The following is a 16,893-nucleotide window of genomic DNA, read 5'->3' on the forward strand; positions in this document are numbered from 1 at the left end:
GGTTACTTTCGCGGGCGATGTGATGAAATTCGAGTCCCTCGAACCGAGCCGACATATTCAAAACAGCATTGCGATAAGCTGCCATCTTTGGATCTTTGGCGTCAAAGTCTCCATTGATTTGGGATATTGCGAGGTTTGAGTCCCCGCGCACCTCCAGGCGTTGTATGCCCATTGATACGGCCATCCGGAGGCCATGTAGCAAGGCCTCGTATTCGGCTGCGTTGTTGGAGTCTGTGTATAATATTTGGAGTACGTACTGGACGATGTCTCCTGTGGGGGACGTTAATACGACGCCCGCCCCTAGCCCTGCCAACATCTTGGAGCCGTCAAAATGCATCACCCAGTTGGAATACACGTCGTACTCTTTAGGGAGTTCGGCTTCTGTCCATTCGGCGGCGAATTCGGCCAGTACCTGGGATTTGATGGCTCTTCGAGGTTTGTACATGATGTCGAATGGCCGGAGCTCAATGGCCCATTTGGCAATCTGGCCCGTTGCATCCCGGTTGTTAATTATATCATTGAGGGGCACTTCGGAGGCCACCGTGATAGAGCACTCCTGAAAGTAGTGTCGCAATTTTCGGGATGCCATGAAGACTGCATATGCTATTTTTTGATAATGAGGGTACCGGGATTTGCATGGTGTGAGGACGGTGGATACGTAGTATACCGGCTTCTGGAGCGGGAATTTGTGTCCGTCCTGTTCTCGTTCGACAACAAGTACGGCGCTCACCACCTGGTGTGTTGCTGATATGTATAAGACCATTGGCTCACCGGCGTTTGGCGCGGCCAGGATTGGATTGCTCGCCAGAAGGGCTTTTATTTCCTCCAGTCCGGCCATCGCCGCGTCTGTCCACTCGAAGTTGTCGGTGCGCCGTAGAAGGCGATAGAGCGGCAGCGCCTTTTCTCCCAACCTGGAGATGAAGCGGCTTAAAGCTGCCACGCACCCAGCGAGTTTTTGGACCTGCTTGAGTTCGGTTGGCGTGGCCAATTGTGACAGAGCTCAGATTTTGGCTGGATTTGCTTCAATTCCTCTATTGGAAACGATGAAGCCCAATAGTTTACCGGTGGGGACGCCGAAGACGCACTTTTCCGGGTTAAGCTTGATGTCGTATGTGCGGAGGTTGTCGAATGTGAGACGCAAGTCATCTATTAGTGTTTCGACGTGTCTGGTTTTGATGACGACGTCGTCCACGTAGGCCTCCACTGTTTTGCCGATCTGTTTCTCGAGGCATGTTTGGATCATGCGCTGGTAGGTGGCGCCGGCGTTCTTGAGCCCGAAAGGCATGGTGTTGAAGTAAAACGGACCGTATGGTGTAATGAATGCTGTTGCGGCTTGATCGGACTCCTTCATTTTGATTTGATGGTATCCGGAATATGCATCAAGGAAGCATAGCGAGTCGTGACCTGCGGTGGCGTCAATGAATTGATCAATGCGGGGAAGAGGGAAGGGATCCTTAGGGCAGGCCTTGTTGAGGTCTTTGAAATCGACACATAGGCGCCAGGATTTATCCTTCTTTGGTACCATTACCAAGTTTGCCAGCCAGTCCGGATGTTTAATGTCTTTGACGAATCCGGCCTCGATGAGTTTGGCTAGCTCCTCCCCAATAGCTTGTCGTTTGGGTTCGGAAAAACGCCGCAGAGTTTGCTTGACCGACTTATATCCCTTTAGTATGTTGAGGCTATGTTCGGCCAACTCGCGCGGGATTCCCGGCATATCGGAAGGATGCCAGGCGAATATATCCCAGTTTTCGCGCAGAAAGTCTCGTAGTGCCGCGTCGACTGCAGGGCTGAGCTGTGCTCCGATAGACGCTGTCTTCTTCGGGTCTGTTGGATGGACCTGAAATTTGACTATTTCTTCTGCTGGCTTGAAGGAAGTGGATTTTGGTCGTTTGTCCAGGATCACGTCGTCCTAATCCACGGTGGAGTGTAGTGCGCTTAGTTCTTCTACCGCAAGGGCCTCATAAAATGCCTCGAGGGCCAAGGATGCCGTTTTATTCTCGGCACAGAGGGCTATGTACGGATCGCTGACAAGGGTGATTATTCCATTGGGCCCAGGCATTTTTAGCTTCATATACCCATAATGAGGTATGGCTTGAAAGCGCATGAAGGCCCTTCGCCCTAACAGGGCGTGGTACCCACTGTTGAAAGGGGCCACCTGGAAAGTTATTTCTTCGGACCGATAATTCTCCGGCGTGCCGAACACCACGTCAAGTGTAATTTTTCCTGCACACCGAGCTTCCCGGCTGGGAATGATACCTCGAAAGGTTGTGCTGCTTTTCTCGATGCGGCTCCTGTCTATTTTCATCTTTTGGAGCATGTCCTCGTAAATGAGGTTTAGTCCGCTGCTGCCGTCCATGAGGACTTTTGTAAGTCGAAAGCCATCCACGATGGGATTGAGGACTAGGGCAGCTGGCGCTCGGACTGTTCTGTATTTAGGTTCGTCACTGGCGTTGAAGGTTATGGCCGTGTCGTTCCAGGGGTCAATTGCAGCGACCTGGCAAACTTCGGCGAGATCGCGCAGGGCCCTTTTACGTTTGTTGTTTGAAGCGAATGTCTCGAAGACTGCCAATACGCTATTGTCGTCATTTGCTGGAGGGTGTTGTTCTGGAGTGTCCTTGATAAGGATGTCCTCGCCGCCCTTGGCTACCTGCCAAAGTATCCAACATGCTCTAAGGCTGTGGGTTGCCACGGTATCCGGTGTCAAGTGTATTTTGCATGGGTCATTGAGCCATCCCTCTAGAACGGTGCCTTGCAACGTAATAGGTTTATGATTTTTGACTGTTCGGCTGGGCGTGCCACGGGGGCGCGTCCTTTTCGCCTGTAAGGGGGGTCGGGATGGTTCCCAGCCAGCTGCCTGAGTTTTCCAAGCGCTTTCCATCGCGCTGTACTTTTGTACGATGGTTGCTAGGTCAGCGAACTTTAGTATGCGGCGGCAATTGATGGCGTTAAGGATACCTTCGTCCGCGCAGTTGTTGTAGAATGCTGCTATCGCGTCTTCGTCGCGGCAGCCTTTTACCTTGTTTTTGACAAGGAGGAATCTGCCCCAGAAGTGGTGGACCGTTTCCTGAGGCTGTTGTTTGATGCTTCTGAGAGCATCTATGTCCGGGTGGGTGGGTGGAGTTGAATCCGAAACCTGACCCGGTTTTGGATCCGGAGTTTGGAAGTCTACCGGGCCGGATAGTTCGGGCTCCGAGATATCGACTGATTTTTTCGGCTCATCATCCGACTTTATGTTTGGAGGAAGGGACATGAATTTCTGCCAAAAAGTATCTGGCTCTTCAAGATCGGCGATCCGAACATAGTTCGTCTTCAATATAGTGGAAGAGTTGCTCTGCTCCTCGACTACCGCTATCTGATGGGTGATCGGTGGAGTTTTAATTTCTCTCTGGTCGGGTTTAAGCCCGACCCGATCGTAGTCTGTAGCGACCCCCAAGGCGGCCATGCGATCCAGGAGTTCGTTCAACGACGACAACTCCACTGGATCCATGCGGGCGGAGTATTCAGGATCAACGTGGAGGTGATTTTTGATGACGTGAGAGGTCATCGTCGGCTTAAGGGCCGAGCCGGTGGTCATGACGAAACCGCCGAGACGGAGGGTCTGACCTGGGGCCAGGGCTCCTCCGGAGATGATATTATCCTTGACAACAAGGCGAGCCATCAAACCTTTCATCGACGGCACAGTGGAACTCTCAATGAAAGCACCAACGTCGGTGTCAAAACCGGCGGATCTCGGGTAGGGGGTCCCGAACTGTGCGTCTAGGATCGATGGTAACAGGAGACGGGGGCCACGATGTTTACCCAGGTTCGGGCCCTCTCTATGGAGGTAATACCCTACTTCCTGCTTCATTGATCTTGATGAATATGAGTGTTACAAGAGTTGATCTACCACGAGATCGTAATGGCTAAACCCTAGAGGTCTAGCCTATGAGTATATGGTAATGAATCTGTCCTATCCAGACTATGCTCTCCGGTTTATATAGACACTGGAGAGATCTAGGTTTACATGAGGTCGGTTACATAAGAGGGAATCTTCATAATCGATCGCTTAGCTTGCCTTCCACGCCAAGTAGAGTCCAATCCGGACACGGGTATAGTCTTCGGTCTTCGTGTCTTCATAGCCCATCAGTCCGGCCCAATGAGTAATAGGCCAACGCCTGAGGACCCCTTAGTCCAGGACTCCCTCAGGCAGGCCTCCTCCTCCCTCCATCCTTTATATACGTGGCCAGGGGACACCCCATAGACACACAAGTTGATCATTGATCTCTTAGCCGTGTGCGGTGCCCCCCTCCACCATAATCCACCTCGGTCATATCGTTGCAGCGCTTAGGCGAAGCCCTGCATCGGTAGCTTCATCATCACCGTCGCCACGCCGTCGTTCTGACGGAACTCTCCCTCGGCCTCAACTGGATCAAGAGTACGAGGGACGTCATCGAGCTGAATGTGTGCTGAACACGGAGGTGCCGTACGTTCAGTGCTAGGATCTGTCGGATCATGACACTACAAGAAAATTGAGATACTGTGACGAAAATCCTCGTGACGATGGTGAATAACGTCACTGATCACCATGAATCAGTGATGGTCAACGTCACAAAATCGCCTCAATGTTTGAGTGCCACCAGTCCGCCAATTTCTATGACGATTTGGTAATTTTGATGACAAACCTATTAAAGTCACCGATTATTATGAATGTATGATGCTCATTTTTTTGTCATGTGACGTCCAGAAGTGGGACCCATCATAGATGCTTCACATCTTATTGAATGGTAGGACCCACACGTCAATGTTGACAATGGGACCCCACATTGTTTACTCACATTTTATCGAGCGATGTAATTATTTTGTTGTATCTCATAAATAGTCTGTGGCATGGAAAATAAGGTTATTACGGTTGTTCGTGAGGTGATGTGTATGACATTGCGGTTGTTTGGTTCGATCTCAAAAATAAAAATGGTAGGTAGTAGTTGGCAGAAATATGTGTATATCATGGATAATTATAGGAACAGTAGGCCCAATTCTAGGACAGATTCATTTGTGTGTTTGTGTCGAATGAAAAAAGTTGGGTACAATGATGGGACGACCTCATGTCTAGTTGCATGCCACTACCAACGAGTGCTCTTGATAAAAAAGGAGTTTTATACATCTAAAAAAGGGCTTTATACATCCTAGATCGCTTACACTAGAGGTTGGGGACTACGCGGATGAGTAGATTTAGACTCTAAACAATCGTCGTTGAAAACCATCATCTCACGTTACCAATTTTATTTACACAAGTACTCCTTTCTGTCCCGAAATACTTGTCGGAAAAGATAAAAATAGATGTATCTAAAATTAAAATATATCTAGATACATCCATTCCTCCGACAAGTATTTTTAGACGGAGGGAGTAGTACAAAAATTCACTCGTTTGCATTTTGTTTTATTCCAAGATCACATATTTAAGACACCTCTATACGTTATCTAACATGTACAACTTTCGACATATATATTTACAAGTCTCTAGAAAAGATTACATGGAAAATACCACATCATAATGTCTATGCAAGGTTTACTTTTTTTAATAATCATTTGCTACTTATTTCGTATTAAATGAATTGCATAACATTATGTGGAAATTAAATTCTGAAAAATAAAACAATCTGCACACCAGAAAAACTCTTTCCCCTCCGTTTCTCTTTCTTTTTCCCGCATCCTGTCCCCACCCGTCAAAGGCCCAGCCAAATTCTCTCCTTCTATTTCGCCCGCGAAGAGGCACCACTAAAGGCCACCGCCCACCCCGGCCTTTTTTCGCGAGATTCAATCGACTCTCCTATATCCCACAACTGCGGCGATCAGGGCCGGCAGATTGGGGGTGGCCGCCCGCCGGCGGACCTTGAATCCACCACACAACCATCCCCACGAGCACTCCGCTCTATCCCCCTGCTCGCAGCGACCGGCGACGGCGGATTGGAGGAGGCCGCCCGACCGGCCGAGCTCAGATCCACTACATCAACCAGCGACAGCGGATTGGAGGAGGCCTCCCCACCTGTCTCTCTTTCCCCACAGATTGCAGCGACCAGCGTCGGCTGACGGTAATTTACTCATCCCGCCCTCCTCATCCCGCAAGATCTAGACGTAAGGGATCACCATGGAAGGGATTTGGGGGAGAAAAGCACACGCGGTCGTGTACATCTCTAAATACAACGACCATGTGGCAAATCCCGTAGCTCTGTAAGTTTTACTCAATTTTTACTCAGTTGTCGTGAGATTTCCTGTAATTCAGCGACCATGTGGCTTCCCTGTTTGTGGTTCTGCTACCCCATAAATCGTCCTTACCTAGGATGGTTAAAACTTAATGTCTGCACTTGTTCTTGATACAATATATTACCATATGGAGTTCACAGTGTATGTTATTTATTTCGAATTCTTGATAAAGACTGGGTCTGCACTTGTTCTTGTTCAAAACTGAATAAAGATTGATTCTGCACTTGTTCTTGTTCAAAACAGAATAAAGACCGAGTCTGCACTTGTTCGAAACTGAATAAAGGCCGAGTCTGCACTTGTTCTTGTTTAACTGAATTCTGGATGCTCCATATTTCCAAGTAAGTTGTTTACTTCGATCTGTTCTGCAACCCTCAAAAGCATCGTACAGTAATGTCTTTGCCATCTCCAGGACCGTACATAGAAAATCAGAGGCCCTGTGCAAATCAAAATTTAAGCCCCGACGTTGGAGTATAGTTTGTTAATCACTGCAACAGTATAATTTTCATGTAGAATTCAGCACCAGATGCACAAATTCAAGAAAGAACAAAAAACTGGATGTAGTAGTGTACTTATAAACACGAGTAGTAATAAAAGAATAGGGTGCTGAGAACTCCCACAACCTTCAGAGTAGCATTGTAGTTGTAGATCATGAAAGACTGCACGTAAAGCTCCAGTGGGTGATTGCTAGTGTACATGACCATGATCTGCTAGAGTAATTTAATTTGGGCCTTGAGATTGTTTTCTTTTTTGGAATAGTAGCAATGCATTGAGAGAGAGAGAGTGAGAGAGAGAGAGAGGAGGGGGTCGCTGGGAGTAATTTTGATGGATTGGGATTGGAGAGAGAAGTACGAGGTGGCTTGGGCCTTGGGGTCTGATATTTCCATCATTGTTTACTCTCATTAATTCTCTGTTTAATTAACATCTTAATTACCTAAAAGGTCGGGAGCCCTCCAATTTTTTAGGCCCTGCTCAACCACTCCGGTTGCACCTGCTAAAATACTGCCCTGGCCATCTCAAATGACAAGCATCAATTCCAAGTTTGAGTATTAAGGAACACATGAACTACTTAATAGCAGAGCTGCTTGTTTATAACTATTTTACACAATCTAGCCTTTTTTGTCTACTAGCAATGAAAGCCAAGTTTCAAGAGATAAGTTAATGTAATCATGTACGTTACAAGTACTCCTTCAAACAAGTTTAAGCAGATTTCAGTCATCTAGTGTTGATAATGTAGGCCGGTAGATCTTTCGGCAATTCATTAAGTTCACTCTCTGTCATCTTTTCCAGCTTCAATTACTAAAATCATGCCACCAGTTCTGGAGAGTGATATGCATAGCAGGGAATATCTTGCGGAACAGAAATGCAAGGGTGAGGCATATTTGAAGGAAAGGGATGCAAGGATTGCGGAACACAAGGCTGCGGAGCAGGAGTCTCTTAAAGACATACAAAGCATAGCTCGTAGCCTTGTATACCCTAGTGCTCCTAATGCGCAACTGACACAGAAGGCACGAGGTGCTGATGATTGCAGTGACTTAGAGTATGAACCAGATGCTGAAGAGGAGGCCTATGTAGAGGAAGAGGATTTGAGAGGTGAAGAGGAGGTCGCTCTTCCTAAGTCCAAAGCAATGGTAATCATGCAGACGTACATCTTAAATAATATGTACAATGTCAATTGACTGACTTCAATTTTGCCTTGCTTGTATCATTTGTATGTCATTGTGCACTATAAGTATCACAAATAATTGACTCAAAGATTGATTCACATATTCTGTCAGGAAGCATTATCAAATAAGCCACCCAACATTACTCATGAGAATTGGACTAGCCTTGTCAATAAATGGTCTGATAAAAGAAACAAGGTTTGTAACAAGATATGCGACCAACAATAGTTTTTGCATTCACATCTACTGTACCATATGTAAATACTTATATTCATTTTTTATGTAGAAAATATGTCAAATGAATAAGGAAAACCGAGAAGCTGTCAGGCAACACCAAAAGACGGGATCTATGTCCTATGTTTCCTATTTCAGCAAACTTGTAAGAATTCCAAATATCTTACTTGTAGTCCTATGTCTATTGCATCTGGCCTATGTATGTATGTATGTATGTACGTATGTATGTATGTACGTAGTAGTAGTAATGTTACAATTTCATATATCTTGTAGAAAAAAGACAAGTACAATAATCATGACCCAAGTCCCATTGAGTTTTTTAAAGACACCCATACAAACAGCAAGACTGATAGCATGAGCTGAGTCAGGACTTCTAGCTCATGTAAGATTTCTTCCTCTATTGTTTCTGACTTGAAATAGATTCTCATATTGCTAGCATATGAACTTTTCCTTAGCATCAATATTTTTCTTTGTACTATAGAATGCGATGGAAAAGAGAAGGGAAGCACAATCAGAAGGTGAGCAGCCAGTATCCGATACATCAATTGTGGCTGAAGTTCTAAAGGAAGAAAGCGCCCATAGCACCGTCCTTTCTAGCATGGGGTATGCATCAAGATCCGGGAGGTCTGGGAGCTCTACTTTATGAGCCTAGATCCGATTTCTAGAAGAAAGAATTGAATAGAAGGATAGAGAGGCAAGAGATGCAAATGACAGGTAATTATCTTATTTCCCTTTCTGTTCTTGTTGTTTCTTTTGTCTTGCTTCTGTGTGCATGGTGCACTCATTGAAGTGAACGAAAGTTCAACTAAGGAGTGCTTCTTTTAACCTGGGTTGTTGACTTGATATCCTTTTGGTGATGCTTCCTGTAATCAAGCTGTTGGTTATGCATATTTTAAAACATTACAAGTTATTCTTGAGTTTACTGTTTCATTGTCCCGTCGGCATGCTTGCCTTGACATTTAATAATTTACTTATCTATTTTAAATTGGTACCCTTGTACCTTGTTATCTTGTATGTTTTCATCTCATTACGATGCAACATTGTTGTGTTTTGTCATTTATAGGCATCGGGAGGAGTTAGTCGCAAGACTTGAAGCACGAGAGAGAGCATTTCAAGAGATACAAAAGAAGCAATAAGAAGAATTGGAAGCTCTAAAGAAGAGCCGGCAAGAGAAGAATGAAGCCTGGGCAAAGAAGCAAAAGGAGACGGACAATCTGCTTGATTTTTTCAGGGCTCAAGCAACTCAGCAAGCAACTCAGCAGTCCCAGTCCCAACCAGATGGTTCATGAATGCCATCCTTACATTGCAATCATCAGGATAACATATGTGGTCTTTAGTTAATATTAGTTTTCATCTTGTCTATTGTCTGTGTTAAACTTGAGTCCGTTTTTTACCGCCATTTTTGTTTACAGAATGATTTGGCTGAGATGATTTCATACATAATATGATTTGTCTTTGATATCAATTTATGATGTGATTTTTCTCTTCAACTTTTTTATATAATCTTATGTGATGTGAAATAAATACTTATTTTCATCGTAATTTAGATTTGAAAGAAAGTAAATATATTTTGATGGCGTCATCTTCATCCATAATAAAAGTAATGGCACTACTAGTGGGATAGCTGCTCGGGTGTTGATGTGGCGTAAAGTTAGTGACGTTGCCTCGTCACTGAATATGGTACAATACAGCATATTTTCTCCTAACATGTGACATTAATTGATCATCATGGAAATAGTAAGTCGATGACGTTCTATATAATGTCACTGAAGGTCCCAATTTTGATGACGTTTTTGCGTGTGCGCCGTCACTAGGAGTAATCTGTGACGGGGATTCCGTGACGATGCTTGTGACGCCCATAAAATGTCACCAGGGGGTAATTTGTAACGTTATTAGCTATTCGATGACATTTTTTAGCTCGTCATAGTAGGCCCGATCTCTTATAGTGTGAAGACGTATGACTACATCAATCGCATTGTCATAACGCTTCCGCTTTCAGTCTAGGAGGGTACGTAGACAACACTCTCCCCTCTCGTTGCTATGCATCACCATGATCTTGCGTGTGCGTAGGAAAATTTTGAAATTACTACGTTCCCCAACAGTGGTATCAGAGCCAGGTTTATGCGTAGATGTTATATGCACGAGTAGAACACAAGTGAATTGTGGGCGATACAAGTCATACTGCTTACCAGCATGTCATACTTTGATTCGGCGGTATTGTTGGATGAAGCGGCCCGGACCGACATTACGCTTACGCTTACGCAAGACTGGTTCTACCGACGTGCTTCGCACACAGGTGGCTGGCGGGTGTCAGTTTCTCCAACTTTAGTTGAATCGAGTGTGGCTACGCCCGGTCCTTGTGAAGGTTAAAACATAACTAACTTGACGAACTATCGTTGTGGTTTTGATGCGTAGGTAAGAACGGTTCTTGCTCAGCCCATAGCAGCCACGTAAAACTTGCAACAACAAAGTAGAGGACGTCTAACTTGTTTTTGCAGGGCATGTTGTGATGTGATATGGTCAAGACGTGATGAGATATAAATTGTTGTATGAGATGATCATGTTTTGTTATAGTTATCGGCAACTGGCAGGAGCCTTATGGTTGTCTCTGTATTGCATAAGATACAATTGCCATGTAATTGCTTTACTTTATCGCTATGCGATAGCAATAGTTGCAAAAGCAATAGCTGGTGAGACGACCATGTGACGACACATTGATAAAAGATCAAGATGATGGAGATCATGGTGTCATGCCGGTAACAATGGAGATCATGACAGTAGTTTGGAGATGGAGATCAAAAGCACAAGATGATGATGGCCATATCATGTCACATATTTTGATTGCATGTGATGTTTATCTTTTATACATCTTATTTTTCTTAGTTCGGCGGTAGCTTTATAAGATGATCCCTCACTAAAATTTCAAGGTATAAGTGTTCTCCCTAAGTATGCACCATTGCGACAGTTCTTCGTGCTGAGACACCACGTGATGATCGGGTGTGATAAGCTCTACGTTCACATACAACGGGTGCAAGCCAGTTTTGCACACGCAGAATACTCGGGTTAAACTTGATGAGCCTAGCATATGCAGATATGGCCTTGGAACACTGAGACCAAAAGGTCGAGCGTGAATCATATAGTAGATATGATCAACATAGTGATGTTCACCATTGAAAACTACTCCATCTCACGTGATGATCGAACATGGTTTAGTTGACATGGATCACGTGATCACATAGAGGATTAGAGGGACGTCTATCTAAGTGCAAGTTCTTAAGTAATATAATTAATTGAACTTTAATTTATCATGAACTTAGTCCTGATAGTATTTTGCATAACTATGTTGTAGATCAATAGCTCACGATGTAGCTCCCCGTTTATTTATGATATGTTCCTAGAGAAAACTATGTTGAAAGATGATAGTAGCAATGATGCGGACTAGGTCCGTGATCTGAGGATTATCCTCATTGCTGCCCAGAAGAATTATGTCCTTAATGCACCGCTAGGTGACAGACCTATTGCAGGAGCAGATGCAGACGTTATGAACGTTTGACAAAGCTCGGTATGATGACTACTTGATAGTTTAGTGCACCATGCTTTAAGGCTTAGAACTGGGACTTCAAAAATGTTTTGAATGCCACGGAGCATATAAGATGTTCCAAAAGTTGAAATTTGTATTTTAGACTCATGCCCGAGTCAAGAGGTATGAGACCTCTGACAAGTACTTTGCCTACAAGATGGAGGAGAATAGCTCAACCAGGGAGCATGTGCTCGGATTGTTTTAGTACTACAATTGCTTGAATCAAGTGGGAGTTAATCTTCCAGATAAAATAGTGATTGATAGAATTCTCTAGTCACTATCACCAAGTTACTGAAACTTCGTGATGAACTATAATATGCAAGGGATGACGAAAACGATTCCCCGCCCTCTTCGTGATGCTGAAATCGACGAAGGTAGAAATCAAGAAAGAGCATCAAGTGTTGATGGTTGATAAGACCACTAGTTTCAAGTAAAAGGGCAAGGGAAAGAAAGGGAACTTGAAGAATAATGACAAACAAGTTGTCACTCCCATGAAGAAGCCCAAAGCTAGACCCAAGCCTGAAACTGAGTGCTTCTACTGCAAAGGAAATGGTCACTGGAAGTGGAACTGCCCCAAATACTTGGCGGATAAGAAGGATGGCAAAGTGAACAAAAGTATATATGATATACATTTTATAGATGTGTACTTTACTAGTGTTCATAGTAGCCCCTGGTGTAAGTGCATCTAGTGCCCCTTAGTGATTTTGGTGTATTGAAGATTATAGGTTAAGGGACTAATGTGTTTTTGAGTGTACACGGGTCTATAAGTCTATGAGGAGTTTGATATTTACAGAGAAAGTCGACCCCCAAAAATGAAGTTCCTCGACTGAAGACTTTGGATTTCTGAAGACTTTCTGAAGACTTTGAAAGTGAAGAAATTTGTGTGACCTTGAAGATTAGGTATCCATTCGAGGAACATGAAGCGTGAAGACTTTTGTTTTCGTAGTTTCATTTTCTGTTTCTTGAGTCATAGGAAACACTGTACTGTTAAAGGGGGTCGAGGAAATACTAAGGAAAAATTTCCAAGTGATGCTCAACTCAAAATCCTACACCTACCAATCCCTTCGAGTGAAGCCATTGGAAATCTCATACAGTTCAGTCATATTCTTCAGTGACAGAGACGAAGTTCTTCTGGTCTCTGAGGAATTTGTTCCGACTGAGGAGTTAGGAATTCGCCAGTGCGGATTGCCTACACAGTGAGGAACATGATAGCCCTGAGGAATTTGATACTCAAATTTCCGACCGTTCCTGTGCCTTGTGCCAGCTGTCCCAAAATATCTACCCACCTAACGGTCATATCATTGAAGGGCATTTATGTCTTATCATGTCGGGCTGCTCCCTAGGCTATAAATAGCCGCCCCCTACAACCACTAGCTGGTTGGCTGCTCCGAGAGAAACTGACACTTGTCATTTGAGAGCATCCCATCCTCCGAGGACTTTGAGCGAAAATCATCAAGTGAGGAAAACCCAAACTCAAACACCTACAAACCCAAAGTGATTGAGCATCACCGAAGAGATTGATCCTGCGTGGATCCTACGCTTGTTACCTTTGAAGACTGTGCTTCTTCCAGACGGTTAGGCGTCATAGTCCAGAGCATCCAAGAGGAATTGTGGATCGCCGAGTGACCGAGCCTGTGAAGGTTTGGAAGTCACCTGAAGACTTACCACGAGTGATTGGGCGAGGTTTGTGTGACCTTTGCTCAAGGAGAATATGGTGAGGACTGTGTGTCCTCAGGTTTAAATACCTAGCCGCTCCAACCAGACGTACAACTGAGACAGCAGTTGGAACTGGTCTACCAAATCATTGTCTTCACCAAGCTTACTGGTTCTATTTCCTCAACTCTTTCATTTCCTCATAACTGTGTTGTGCACTTGTTCATATTTGTGTTTGAAGACATTGACTGAAGACTTTCTCAATTTCCTCAGTTCAAATTCTTCAGTCTGTTTGTCTTCATCCTGTGTTATCCTGTGTTTACGCTTTCTGTACTCTGTGCTTGTCTTCATTTCATCATGATGACCATGCTTGTGTTTTGTTATGTTTACTTTTGAGTACTTACTCCGCTGCAAGTAGTTCTTCGCTAAGGAATTTCCTCACCCACAAATTCCTCAGTGAAGAATTCATAAAAATCGCCTATTCACCCCCCTAGTCCATATAACGCACTTTCAATTGGTATCAGAGCAAGGTACTCCCTTGTTCTGTGTGATTTTTGTTTAACCGCCTGGAATTTTAGTTATGTCAACCGCAGGTATGATCAAGGTCTCTGCTGGGTGTCCTACCTTCGATGGGACGGACTACCCCTACTAGAAGAATAAGATGCGAATGCATCTTGAGGCAATTGATAACGATCTCTGGTATGTTGTGGAAAATGGTGTTCCCTCAGTCACACCTTCTCTGAATGCTACTGATGTGAAGAGATTCAAGCAACTCGACTCCCAAGCGAAGAACATCATATGTGGCCATCTGAGCAAAGGGCAGTATGGAAGAGTGAGTGCTTTGGAAACTACCAAGCTTATCTGGGATAGGCAGTCCAAAGTCAATGAAGGAGTCTCAACACAGCGTGACTCTCGAGTTGACGTTCTTCGCAATCTCTTCAACCGCTTCAAAAGACTCGACAATGAAAATGTTCAACAAACCTTCGATCGCCTCACTGACATCTCAAATGAGCTTCAAGCACTTGGTGCCACTGACATCACCGACCATGAGGTGGTGAAGAAATTGCTGAGATCGCTTGATTCCTCATTTGATACTCTGGCACTGATGATACAAGAACGTGCTGATTACAAGTCACTTGATCCCGCTGATATCCTCGAGAGGCTAAATACTCAGAAGTTCCAGCTTGCTGAGAAGAGAGATCTCTATGGTTCGAGCTATGGCGGATCATGTGCCCTGAAGGCCAAGGTTGTCTCTGAATCTGAAGGTGATGATTCTGGTAGTAGCCTTGGTGATCCTGAAGAACTGAGCCAGGAGCTAGCACTGCTCATGAAGAAATTCCAAAGGTTCTCAAGGCATGGTCACTTTGGAAAATCCTCAAGGAGCAATGATTACTCATCCAGTGACTACAAGAAGAGGCTATGCCACAAATGCAAGAAACCTGCTCACTACATTCAAGATTGTCCTCAGTGGGTAAAGGAATCAAAGAAGAGGAAATACAAGGAGTACAGTTCTGATGACGCCAAGAAGAAGAAGAAATCTTCAAAGTCTTCATCATCAAAATCTTCAAAGTCTTCATCTCACAAGAAGAGCAGCTCCAAGAAGGCTCGGGCATTCATTGGCAAGGAAATGGACTCTGAGGCTGAATCTGAGGAACATGAGGAAGAGGAGGCATCAGAGGAGTCCGAGTCTGGTGTGGCGAGTCTAGCACTCGCTACTGCATTCGTCAGCAAGTCTATCTTCAACTCTGAAGAAAATGGCTCCCCCAACAAGGCTGATGAAGGCAATGATGACTACGCTCCCACCTATTGCTTCATGGCAAAGGGTGCCAAGGTACTCAAATATACCTCCTCCGAATCAAGTGAGAATGAACCTGATGAAAACCTCAAGCCCAGCTACTCTAAACTTGCTAAGATTGCTGTGAAACAACAAAAGGCTTTTGAAAAGGTTCAAAACATGCTAGACAAAAGTGAAGATATGTTGGGTGAAGAAATGGATCGCACTAAAACCTTGACTGAAAATCTTGAGAGACTTCAGTCTAGGTTTGACAACCTTCAAGATCATCATAACACTCTCTTATCTGATCATGAGAAGCTTTCTTATGAATTTCTTCACAGAAAGCAATATCTTGAAAAGCTAAGAGTGAGTTATGAAGATCTTCAGAAGGAGCGCGATTCATTACTTGCTCAAAAAATCAGCGCTGCTCAGGAAGAATTTGTTCCTCCATGTTTGAAGTGCATTGAACGTGAATCTGCTAATTCTTCACCTCAATGTTCAAATGCTTCTAATGCTACAAATTGTTCAACTGTCTCTGCTATCACTAATTCCTCATCTGAGGACATTGCTAGTATCACTGATGATGCAGTGCTGAAGGAATTGTACATGACAGGCATGTACAAAAGCCTCAAAGGGCATCAGACTCTTTGTGATGTGCTTAAAAAGCAGATCCTCAACAGGAACCCTAGGAAAGAGGGTATTTCCTTTGAGAAGAAAATCAATGCTGATGGAACTTATTGGAAGCCTGAGCAGTACCCCAAAACCTCATGGGTTGCTGCAAAGGGACCTCCAGTAGATCCATCTAATCTATCTGGCTTTACATGTGAATCTCCTCATTCTTCTGATGAGTCATTTGACTCCAACTATAAACTGTTCAAAAATCAGAATGGTGAAGTATTTGCTAGATATGTTGGCACTGACTGCAGGAACGGTTCCCCTATGAAGAAAATTTGGGTTCCCAAAAGATGCCTTGAAAATCTTCAGGTGAATGTCATCATGACACCACCAGTGAAGAATAGGAACTCCAGATCAAATTCTTCATATGGACCAAATTCTTCATATGGATCCAAGTCCTCATACAGACCAAATTCCTCACGTGGATCAAATTCCTCAAAAGGATCAAAGTCCTCATATGAACATCATCGTGCTAACACCTCTGTTTCACAGGGAAGAGTTAAGGGCTATGAATATGTGCATTATTCTTCAAACCATTATGTTCATAAGTCCTCGAAGAATTTCTCTACTTATTCATATGCTTATCCTAACTCCTCTTATGTGAAATGAAATGGACTGGCTTCTATGCCACCTTTCTCGTATGGAGCTCGCAGAGTGATGAACTCTTTGCCACCCCTTCAGATGTGGGTGGTGAAGAAAAAGAACTAATTTCTTCTGCAGGGTCAGGTCTCCAGACGTGCGTAAACGTCTAAAGAATTTGCTGGAGACCTGAAATTGCCTGAAAGGACGCAGGCTAATTATGAAGAAATGAACCCTCATTTCTCACGTCCTCATTCTGTTTTATCTGTTCTATTGGTTGATGAAATTGATCTAATGAATTGATGTCAAATTCTTCACTGATGAAGTATATGAGTTTGTAAGCTGCACTAATTCATCTGCAGGATGATCAACCCAAAGCCACTGAGTGGGTCCTCAACAGTGGATGTACAAATCACATGACTGGTGACAAGAATGTATTGATGGATGCTCCCTTATCTCCATTGCATCTGAAGCATATCATCTTCGCTGACAAAGGA

General features: G+C 44.1%; 1 protein-coding gene across 4 annotated transcripts; it reads left to right on the plus strand.

The window, feature by feature from the left end:
- Positions 1–5,758: 5,758 nt before the first annotated feature.
- On the plus strand, positions 5,759–9,600 carry LOC109764853 (uncharacterized). Of its 4 annotated transcripts, XM_073511157.1 has the most exons (8): positions 5,759–6,068; positions 6,484–6,578; positions 7,528–7,868; positions 8,016–8,099; positions 8,188–8,280; positions 8,409–8,517; positions 8,617–8,849; positions 9,199–9,600. In XM_073511157.1, the coding sequence occupies exons 3-6, from the start codon at positions 7,545–7,547 to the stop codon at positions 8,496–8,498; spliced, it is 591 nt and encodes a 196-aa protein (XP_073367258.1). In that variant the 5' UTR covers positions 5,759–6,068; positions 6,484–6,578; positions 7,528–7,544; the 3' UTR covers positions 8,499–8,517; positions 8,617–8,849; positions 9,199–9,600. The 4 variants fall into 4 exon arrangements, 2 of the variants coding, with proteins under 2 accessions (XP_073367258.1, XP_020179225.1); XR_005773770.3 differs by lacking the exon at positions 8,016–8,099; XM_020323636.4 differs by lacking the exon at positions 8,409–8,517 and having other exon boundaries at positions 5,760–6,068.
- Positions 9,601–16,893: the final 7,293 nt, after the last annotated feature.

The sequence above is a fragment of the Aegilops tauschii genome, chromosome 3 (genome assembly GCF_002575655.3).
Source record: "Aegilops tauschii subsp. strangulata cultivar AL8/78 chromosome 3, Aet v6.0, whole genome shotgun sequence".
NCBI classification, from domain to species: domain Eukaryota; kingdom Viridiplantae; phylum Streptophyta; class Magnoliopsida; order Poales; family Poaceae; genus Aegilops; species Aegilops tauschii.

Coding starts and splice junctions, on each gene's coding strand:
- LOC109764853 (XM_020323636.4), top strand. CDS start 7,545: ATGCCACCAGTTCTGGAGAGTGATATGCATAGCAGGGAATATCTTGCG. Junction 7,869..8,015: donor TTCCTAAGTCCAAAGCAATG/GTAATCATGCAG, acceptor ATATTCTGTCAG/GAAGCATTATCAAATAAGCC. Junction 8,281..8,616: donor TTTCCTATTTCAGCAAACTT/GTAAGAATTCCA, acceptor TTTGTACTATAG/AATGCGATGGAAAAGAGAAG.